The following is a 10,904-nucleotide window of genomic DNA, read 5'->3' as shown; positions in this document are numbered from 1 at the left end:
CCCTTACACCAACCGGGGACGCCGACAGTCTGTAGAGATGCTCGTCTGCCAGTGGAAAGGCCTGGACAATCTGGCAGTCTGCCGGCCGATCCGATCCCGACAACCGCTCCGGCGCGCAAGACAGTGGCGAGACAAGAGCGCTCGCCGCTGTCGTTCTGTGTTTGTCCTCGGATGTAGTGGCAGCAGCGTCGCGGATTGCTAGAGTAGTAGTGAACGCCGGGTCTTCTTCCGGGGCAGTTAACCGCGATGCTTGGTCCTCCGTCCTCTTGCCCTTTCTCCCCGATCTCTTGAACATCTTCATTAACGAGGGAAGACACTTACGAAATGCGTGCTTCCCTCCTTTGCTTTCTTCCTCCTCCTCCTCCCTCGGCTCCTGGGGAGTGACCCCGCGCGGCGCCGCCGCGGCCTCCTTCCACCCCCGTGGCGAAAGCCACCTCCTACTGAGTCGTAGTTGCATTGTAACAACAAAATTCGGACAGCCGTAAGTACTCGCTTTACGTAGCCCGCTCAAAAACCACTAACTTATAACCCTGATAGTCCTTTTTCGAGTCTTCCAGTGACATCCGCTCACTCTCGGGCGTTGACCATGCTCGCTGAAAACCGCCGTGATCAGCGGGTCTAACGAGAAGCTGGTGTCTTGAGAGCCGTCTCTGCTCGCTGCGTAACAAACCTCACGTCGATGCAAGACCGGGATAGCTCGTACACTCCATCTGGACTTGCTCCGGGCTTGTCTGATCAGACGGCCCTCGAGCCGGCAGCGTCAGACGCCTGTCCCATGAAGCATGACTAGCAGGATGGCTAGCGGGAACAGCTCAGTTCCACTGCGCCCCCGCCCCGAGGAGGTGTGCCCATGTCACTGGTGTCTCTCGCGGCTCCTTTGTTAGCTAGCTCTGGTAACTACTCACACATCTCATCCTCTTCGTTCTCCTTCTCCCAGAACTTCCACCGTCAGGGCACACTGGTTCCCGCGTCAGTAGCCGCGGATAGCTAGTGTATGATCTGTGTCGTGTGCTGGTTGATGGGACGTCGAAAGCAAAGCAGGTCTGCTTGGAGAAACTACGCTTCTTTCTCCGTCCCCTCAAGTACTTGCAAAGCAGGCAGTCCACTGGTTGGCTTTCCTTCCCTCCTAGGAGGGACTGCTTTATCGAGGTGTACTGGGCTGGAATGAATCTACGTGAGCTGCTAGCTGACAGAGGGCGGATCTCCCTTTCGTTTGGAAGTGCTGAATGCCCCAATGATAATTGCTGTACAATACCAAGTATTAAACATTAGCCACGAGAGTCTCGGTCACGTTGGTTCACGCGTGCGCCGATACACCGCCCTACCCCCGCCTCCTTTGTTTGTCTGTTTGCCGGCTAGACACACAGAACGAGCAGACAGTTCTAGCTTAGGCGTTGAAGGAGTCTTAGAGAATAAAACCCGGCAATTAAAAAGGATTTGGAAAAGAAGCAAGAAGAAAACTAAGCAACGGACAATGGATGCGAACGGCAGACAGATAGAGAGTGGTTTTGCGAATTTCCGTCGACAGAATCAATGTCACTTTTTCAAATGCTTCTGTCTATCATGCCTTGACTTCCTTCACCACATAGGGAAAGTTGAAACACTCACCTCTCGAGTCTCTTTGGAAGGAATGACAAACCGAAGAGAAGTTAGGAACTCCGATCTCACATGCCCTTTGCGTGCCTGTTCGGGTGTAGTAGATAGAGTTGATGGTGTATATACAGAGTAGACTGATTCGGCTGGTCGAGTCGTCGGGAAGCTTCAACGAGAAAGAACGGCGAAGGGAGAAGTGAGGTGAAAAAAGCCGCACTATTGAGGATACAGGCGGCAGCTCTATATTCTTAGAGCTGTAGAAAGAGAAATGGAGAAGACCTTGTTATCATCTATTCTATAGCTGCCTTTCTTTTCTTACGGATACCTCGGTAAAGTGTTGCCATGTCAGGAAAAACGTTAATTCGGAGGTACCCCTGCCGATCATGAGAGCGATCAAAGGCGACAGGAAAGAAAGAAAGAATACTAATCTCATTCATATTTCCTTCCAGGCTACGACGTATATGCGAAGACATCTACGCTCGTTCAGTGCCTGCATGAGAAATAGCTTCACATGAAAGTGTGGGAGAAGGCTCTATCTCTCATGATCTTGTAAAGTCTATAAGACGAAGAAAAGACGGAAAAGAAAAGACCCCAGGCATGATGTGGAGACTTACCTACGCTGGGGTGTATGGAGAAAATGGATATATACGTAGCTATAGATCTACGTGTAAATCTATATGTATATGCATGCATACGCTTGTATGGTTGGTTTGGAAAAGAAGTCCTTCGATCCCCCTGATACTTCGGCTTTATCATCCGCTTTTTCCCACTTTCCTGCGTACACATTAAGCTCTTTGTATAGTTTTCCTCTTCTTCTTTTTATGAAAGTTTCCCAGTAGATGAGAAGAAGCGCCGTAAGCTTCAGTATCGCCGCTTCCGCTTCTCCTCTCCATACAAGACCAAGCCCTAGCTAGTATCAAGACAGTAGATCAAAGGTCATCTCTCCAACGGAGGAATACCCTCTTCATATACATACATGTGTAGGTCTGTATACAGATATATATACAAATGTATACATCTATGGGCACGACGGACTCATTTGAATAGCTAAGCAGGAGGGGCAGTCGTAGCGGAGATAGCAGAAGGTTCGTCTTGGTGCGAGTACAGGTATGCGTCATTTCCCATACAGTAAGGGGGCGATGAAAGGGATAGAACGCAAAGAAAGAGAGAAAGAAAGAAATGAAGGAGAAAGGTGACATCCCTTCTCTTCATCTTCTTCATCCATCTCCTGCGTCTTCTTGCTCTTCTTCTTCATCATCGCCTGGCCTTTCTATCTTCCTCTTTCTCTTCAGTCTGTCTTTCTCCTTCTTTCTCTTCTTTACCGCTTCCTTCTTTCACGATGAAGACTTTCTCTTTCATCTATACTCAACTCTCGTTTCTAGAAATCCGCGACAGGAAGGAAGAAGAAAGAGATGGAGAAGATGCTGAAGATCTACAACGAATACCATCTTCCAACTGATCATAGTTGTTTCTGTATTCTCACATCTCTCGTCTCTGCGTCTGTTGCTTTGTCTTTCTCCTGGAATCTGACTTTTTCTAGTTCTTTCTCTTCATTCGCAACTTGAGAGAGAAGAGCTTCAATTTCTTCCTTCATACCAGCAGCTACAAGTGGGCTGTCAGGGTGATAGGTAGTCATGCGTGTTTTCTCCTCCTCTTCTTCCTCGTGTCTATCTCTTTCTCTTTCGAGGCCTTTCTCTTCAACAAGTCTTCTTTCTCTATCCAAAACAAGAGACACCCAAGAAGATTCATCGGTCGCAACATGTGCCGAAGAGTCTAGAGAGTTACACCTCATCTTTATTCCTCTACTCTCTTCTTGATACTCGCCATGTTGATTGATAAGATCTCTATCTATTCCTCCTCCTCCTAGAATCACACCCTCTTCTTCTTCATTCTCATCTTCACTGCTTCTTCTTCCTTCTCTTCTGTTAGTTTTCTTTTCTCTCTTCTCCAAAAGAATAGAAGAGGAAGACGGAGGAGCCTCATTCAAGTCAAGAGAAGAGAGAACAGAAGAAGAGGAAAAACAAGGACTTCTTACATCCGTTCTCATTGCCTCTCTCTTTCTATTCTCTTCCTTTTCTCCTTCTCCTTTCTCTCCGATCTCTTTCTCTCTCACGTTCTCTTCATCTTCACCGTCGTAGGCTGACGATATCTTTGCAATAGAAGAGCATTCTGATGGAAGTTCGCTATTACTGCTATCAGAGTTAGAAGGAAAAAGGTGGGTGGCATGAGAAGATAGAAATCTTTCTTCTCTTTCAGCTAGCTCAGCATGCAGTTTCTCACGTCGCTCTTGATCTCTTAAAGCTTCAACCATCTTCTTCTTCTTCACGTTTATACGGGGACCCCTCGCTCTAATACACAAACCCCACACATACACAAACCTCCTTGTTCTTCTTCTTCATACTTCTCTTCTTCCCCATCTTCATCGGTCTCCTTTCCGACGTAGAGCATAAAATATCCTTACACGTATACGGAACTCCACGCATATGCAGAGATCATGAATCCACAGGTACATACGGTACATAAATAGATAGATGGATGGATAGATAGATAGATAGGTAGTTCTGTTTGAGACAAAGACAGAGAAGCTTTCGTTTTCGGCTGAAATTCTTTGTTAAAACTAGGTACGAGGGTGTATGAATTCTCCGAGGAAAGGACATGCACGACTTGTTTCAGATACAGAGAGAGGTTTACGATGGGAAGGGGTAGTATAGATAGATACTATGTGTAGGTCTATATATACGTATATAGATATGACTACCTTCGGCTCCTTTGCTTCTTCAGTATTATCTGTGCTTATGCTGAGTGACGATGTCCTGTGATCATCGCCGATGTGAGTCTCCGCATCGAGAAGGGACCCCATGTATATCCATACATCTCTTCGCATCCCCAGAATTCATACAGATAGAGAGATACCTAGAGAGAGAGATAAAGCGATAGACTAAGAATAGGTAGATAGATTGTCAGAGACAGACACATCAAAGCGAGAGATCCACAGACACATAGATAGGTGTACAAGAAGTTCATGACTGCAATGCTGACGAGAGAAAAAAAAGGAAGGAGAAGAGAGAAGAAAGAAGAAGAATCGAGGAAGATAAACGATACCTGGGAGACTTTCCATGGAATTCTTCGACCCCAGTAATTCTTAGTTGTAGAGGAAGCATAGCAGGACGCCTGAAGATCTTAACGCCTTCAGGTGCCCAGACATCGAGCTCTTTCATGCCTGCACTTCCGCCTGATATCGACACCCATCCTAGGCCAGCTATAGATATATCGTCATACGCACAGTTGGATCCTGCGTAGACCTTCACTCTGGGAAAGAACAACGCAAGAATCGAGGCGCCAAGAGATAGAGGAAAGATAGATAGGCGGATCAAAGATATAGCAACTATACAGACATATAGACTTAGGAAAAATCGATATACATCTATGTTCCCGAACACACAGAAAGATATTGAGAAGGAGAAGTGAGAAGAGGGGGTGACCGAGGTGATAGGTTTCATACGTACTACGGATAGAGATCGGTGTAGACACAGAAGCAGATATAGAAATAGAGAGATATAAACAGTGAATATGCAGGCATGGATATATAGATGGAAGTCCAGATACAGTTAGACAGATAGGAGAGGTATATGTCAACATAAAGAGACAGAAAGAAATGCAGACAAAGCCAACTGTCTCGGAAGAAAACCAAAATAGGAGCAGGAGGTGTTGAAGAGCTTCTTTGTAGAGTTGTGAAAGATGACGGGTGCAGAAACAAAGAAAGAAGGAAAGAACGAGAGAGCAGAAAAAGTGAGAAAGGGCGAGAACGAAAGATTGAGAAACAGATAAGAAAGAAAAAGGAAAGAAAGAAAGACTGAGAAAGAAATAAGAAAGACGTAAGAAAGAAGGAAAGAGATGAGGAAGAGATAAGAAAAGAAAGAAAGAAGGTACCTGTGTTTAACAAGAGGTTGTATTTTATCGAATCCGTCAGGCAGATGAGGGGGATAGAGGAACGTGCATGCCTTTCTCTTCAATAAATCCGCCGCCTTAACTGTTCTGATCCCCACGTACAAACCCCGCATGCACATACACACATAGCCAGTGAAAATACATGTTGATGATGATCATAGAGGAATACGTAGCCAGGTATACTAAAGATAGATTACAGAGAGATCAGATAGATAGAAAAATTACAGAGAGGTAGACAGGTAGAAAGCGATGCTGATAGGTAGAGATGTAAGGACTATACCAGGGCTTCTCATCTTGTCCAGAGATTTCCACTCCTTTCTCTCATACACAAGTACAGGTATTGCTCTATCCACACATATACGCATATATATATATATAAGCAATATATGTAGAGAAGATTTACATAGGTGCACGCATGCAGATATCAGTCTTCTTCACACACACAGTCTTTGTGTAGGGACTGTCCCCTCTGATCATTAAGGTGCCGGAAGCTCAGATACTTGGAGTCCACCCGTAGCTATACGTAGGGATGCGAAGCTACCTTTCTCAGGAGGGAGTTTTCCATTCTCGAAAGAAGAAGATTAGAGACATCCAGCCACGAGACATGGAGAGAGGTAACGGTGAACAGAGAAAGGTCCGAAGTCTGCTTGCATGTTCTATGGTGATCATCTTGAAACAACTCCCCTTACCCCCCACGGGCTCCTGATACGCTGAGATATATTTACACATTGATACATATACATAGGTGTCCATACATATCCATGTGTATCAACGCATATATATCTATGTAGATATGTATTCGTACGTAGACAAGCTCATCACCATGTCCCTCTGGCTTTTCATATAGCGATCTGCATGTCTACTAGACACGGTGTCTTCTTTGAGAAAACAGCTAGACGCATGCCAAGCCCCGTATAGAAGCAAAGCTAGAAGAAGACATGGATGGAGATTGTCTACTGGTTTTCGTCAAGAATGCATGCAAAGTCTCTCTCTTCTGACACTTATGAACTCTTCTTATCTCTTCCTCGTCTTCTTATGCTCCATGGAAAAAGACTACAGTCTCCGAGTTCTTCATTATGCTAGCAAAGTGCTCTTGAGGCGATTCCTAATCACCTTCGCCGCTTGATGGATTTACGTCTTTGGATTAGTACATGTCTACTCATGCATGCATACGTAAAAAAAAAATCTTTGTATGTATATACCAGTACAGACAGGTCTATGTGCAGGAATCTTCTGTGTATGTCTCTATCTCTCTCTCTCTCTATATATATAGAGAGATGTGTTTACATGGCCCTTCGTATACGAAGATATGAATACAGATGTACATACACGGCTGTGTAGATCTCTATGAATGTGTATGCCCCTAGAGATGGGAGGGGGTTTTCTTCGTCTTTCGACATACTTGCAGATATGAAGAGTAACTTTGTGAGAGAAATAACATGTGATGAGAGCCGTTGATCCTCCTACCAAATCGATACGAACCATAGCACCTATAAGCAGAGTTTTGCCTTCTGTTAAGGCATAGGTGATCGGCTGAAGTCTCTTCGAAGGGACAATCGAAAACAAATCAGCAGCGTATGGGAGACGAGACGTCATCTGAGAAGAGAAGAAAAGAAGATTCCCATACCGGTCAAAACGATGGAAAAGAAGGAGACAAAGAAAAGGACGGATACATACACTACCCAGCTAGCTATATGTATATGTCTGCATGCATGCTTTCTTTCTTAGCTGATCGATTCATTCCTATCGAATCGAGAGAGAAAGGAATCTCTGGGAGGATGAAGAAGTCTAGGCCTGTGTTAACCTCATGCTGTCTGTTCTTCGAGTGTATGTACACGCCGTGAAACATCAAGAAGAAAAATCCAAGTGAGACAAGATGAGAAAGAACATGAAGAGAAAGTAGAGGAACATAGCTCAAAGAAGGACAAGCGCGAGAGATCTTGATAAGACTTCGAATTCTTCTTCAGCCAGTCTCCGTAGATACCATATATATGGAACACCTTGGGGAGCTTGTAAGATGCTACTCTTCTTGAGATTGTATTGAGAGATAACTCCTGCCGGATAAGTGGAAACGTAGCCCTAGACGGCTTCTTCGTCTTCGCCGTCGTTTCTAGTCTGTCTCTCAAAGGGAACCTTTACCTGTGTAGAATGTAAGGAGACTGCCATTAGTAGAAACGTAACAATCCTAATAGCTATAGTGCTAGTCATAGATAGCGATAAGAGTAGAGGCATAATAGGCATGATAAAAGGGAATAGAAGTACAGAGGTGCGGAAGACGGTACGTGATAGATGGCAGTCACGTTGGGATAGCGGAATGTGGATGAGGTAGATAGGCGAAAGAAGATGAGAGAAAGAGAGAGAAAACGTCTACACTTTTTCTTTCTCTTCTCTTGTCCTTTCTTGCTTTCCTCCTCTCCTTACGCTTCTCTTCCTTTCAAGAAATCTAGAAACAGTCTCTACATCTACCTCATACACTTGGTAGACATATAGACACCTATGGACATATACATCCCTGCAGATCGGTAAGATACATATATGTGTGGAGGCACCTACATACATACATAGATACATTGGTACCCATCCATACATATTCATGTTCGAATCTTTATATCTCTACACAGACATCTATCTATCGCTTGTAGCATACCTTTAGGAGAAGATAAGAGCTGTGAGAGCCTACCTGAGTATTGGACGGTATGCCAGGTGTATCAATAAGTTTATAGCCACGCGGAAGACCAAAAGAGATGAAGGAAAGTGTTGTTCCCGGAAGTGCAGATCGTGTCACTCCTCCTGTCGCTCTCTTCATGAAAATCGTCCCTGCATGTCTACAGCAAAGAGAGAGGAGAAAGAAAGAAAGAGAGAAAGAAGCGAGAAAGAAAACGAAGAAAATAGAGAAGAGAGCTACATCTACACGATAGCTGCCTCCTCCTATCAACATTTGGAAATTGTAGTACATCAACGACCATACACACGTGCATCTGTATATATGTCTATGTGCACATATGGGTGTATAGCTATTATATACGTAATGTAAAGTAACGAACATCTATGTATGTATATGAGGGCAGGATCGGGATTTCTTTAAGAATCTAGATCAAACTCCTATGTGGCGACAAGATATCTGTACTACTTCCTTCGCTTGCCCCCGACATTTATAGATCTCCACGGACACCTACACTCATGTCTACATGGCCGTATACGAATGTATGTAAATGTATAGACACTCGACACATACAAGAGAAGATACATCGCCCGGCAGAGACTCCTAGATATATGTATATGCATACATATAGGCTGTCTACTTCACTCATATACGCATTCTCATAGATGTTAGAGAGAAACGAGAGACTACCAGGAAAGAAACGAGACGCTCATAAAAGAAAGAAAGATGAATAGCTAGCTTGCCTGTAGTTGATAAACTTCAACAAGCGATTGACGAACGTCGATTTTCCAGCGTTAACTCTCCCAACTACATACAGATGTAGCCGCCCCCCTCCTGCTTCTTCACTCCCTGCCGATGCTGGCCCGCCTCCTCTTCTCCCCGCGCCTGCTAGGTTTATACTGCTTCGTTCGTTTGTCTGTAGAAGAATCTCGAGGCGTCTCTCTAAATCTTCGAATCCTTCGCCTGGACGATAATGGAAGAAGAGGAAGAAGAAAGATTAAGACGAGAGAAGAAAGGAGGGTACAACCTTTTCAGTCACAATGGACGAATGAAAGACTGTTCATCCCGGATAGGACAGCCTGTCTACAGTATCTATCTCTCGATATTTATCTCTCTCGATCTATCTACGCATCTCTCTATCTGTCTCTCTCTCTTCGATGTGACCGCAGAAGACGCACAAGAAGTGAAGAGAAATATGACAAGGAGAAGGTACCGTCTTTGGGGCTGCAGCCCATCGATTACTGTGTGTAATACGAGGAGTAAGGATCCAGAGAAGATCTTCCTTCTTGCTTGACGAGGAAAGAACCGAAAGTAAAGCAGACTCAAGCAAGCGCTCTTCGCATCCCTCACTGGCTTGGGACGTAAGAGAAAAAAACAGACCTGCGTGTCTACGTGTCTACGCGTTGTGAGACAAGCTAGCGAGGAGAGCAGGATTGTCTTTCGAAGGAAAGTAGCTATGCTATGGTAGTGTCTCATGACTTCACTAGATTCTGTTGGGGAAGTCTTTCACACAAGATCTATGCCGATAAGACATGGATGAAAAGAAGAACAGAGAGAAGGACAACGTGAAGAAAATGAAAAAGAAGAAAAAGAAGAAGATGAGGTGAAGGAGCGGAAGACATAGAACGTAGCACGTTCATCATGACCCATCATGCGTAGGACTCTCTGGTACACCTCCCTTGCATGCATCCATATATCAACTATCTATATACGTACGTATATACATCAGTACATGTATATAGAGAGAAACATACGTAGAGAGAGCGAGAGAAACGTGTTTCTCAAAATGAATCACTATGGTATCTTGACAGCGTGAAGTGAGGAGAGATTCTTTATCTTGTCTATGATGCTGCTAAATCTGTATAGAGAGTTTTCCATCTGTCCGAGTATATAGCACTCCTCTGTCTCCTGTTGATCCATCACCCCGCTCCTCCTACTAGGACTATAACGACCCTTCTATCGACAACATCCGTGCACTCAACGTGTCCTCTCTCTGTCTATACACCCGAATATAAGCCGAAGAGAGAAAAAAACGGACAAGAGGAAGAAGAAGAAGAGTAAGAGCCAGAGGAGCGGACAAATACACAAAGATGACTGCTATATGTTATACACTCAAGACAAGACTATACCTGTAGCAGCGGAGATGAGAACGCAATCATCTATATGAACGTTCTTGATCTGTCTCACCATACGTCGCACCCATTCCTTTACTTTATCCCTGAAGAAAGAAGTAGAAACAAATAAAAAGAAGAGAAAAAACAGTAGAAGGATGAAGGACATCAACAGAGAGAAGAAGGAGAAATAAAGCAAGGAAGGAAGGAAGGCTCCAGACAGATTCAGGTCTCTATGTATACGGAGAAGGTATGCATGCATGCATGCATGCAAAGTGTTTCTTTTATTGATTGGTTTAATTCCCTTGTCTTTCCTGAGATGTAAACTTGTTGTTTACCTCGTCCAAATCACTCATTCCTTCACCTCTCAGCGGAACATTCTTTCTTCCTCTCTTTCTCAATTCTTCACTGTCTACCGTCATCCAATGTGTATTCATACATATACATATATAGATGGATACACATATCTTTTCATAAAAACATGTATACATTCATATATGCAGATGCGCAATTCTATAGGAAGTCCCTGGCAAACTGACTCATGAGGAAGGACATATCTGGGGTATGAAAGAAGAAGAAGAGTAAGAAAG

The 10,904-nt window shown here is 44.2% G+C and overlaps 1 protein-coding gene across 1 annotated transcript; it reads right to left on the bottom strand.

The window, feature by feature from the left end:
• Positions 1 to 1,293: 1,293 nt before the first annotated feature.
• Positions 1,294 to 10,483, bottom strand: CSUI_007589 (uncharacterized protein; the record flags this gene model as incomplete). The annotated part of the gene is made up of 7 exons (XM_068067734.1): positions 1,294 to 3,941; positions 4,696 to 4,902; positions 5,524 to 5,628; positions 6,944 to 7,137; positions 8,222 to 8,366; positions 9,019 to 9,166; positions 10,333 to 10,483. The coding sequence occupies 7 exons, from the start codon at positions 10,481 to 10,483 to the stop codon at positions 3,053 to 3,055; spliced, it is 1,839 nt and encodes a 612-aa protein (XP_067920288.1). The 3' UTR covers positions 1,294 to 3,052.
• Between the last annotated feature and the right edge of the window lie 421 nt (positions 10,484 to 10,904).

The sequence above is a fragment of the Cystoisospora suis genome (assembly GCF_002600585.1).
Source record: "Cystoisospora suis strain Wien I chromosome Unknown contig_4052, whole genome shotgun sequence".
Lineage (NCBI taxonomy): Eukaryota > Apicomplexa > Conoidasida > Eucoccidiorida > Sarcocystidae > Cystoisospora > Cystoisospora suis.
Note: the sequence above shows the minus strand (reverse complement) of the source record. Positions and strands in the feature narration are given on the sequence as shown.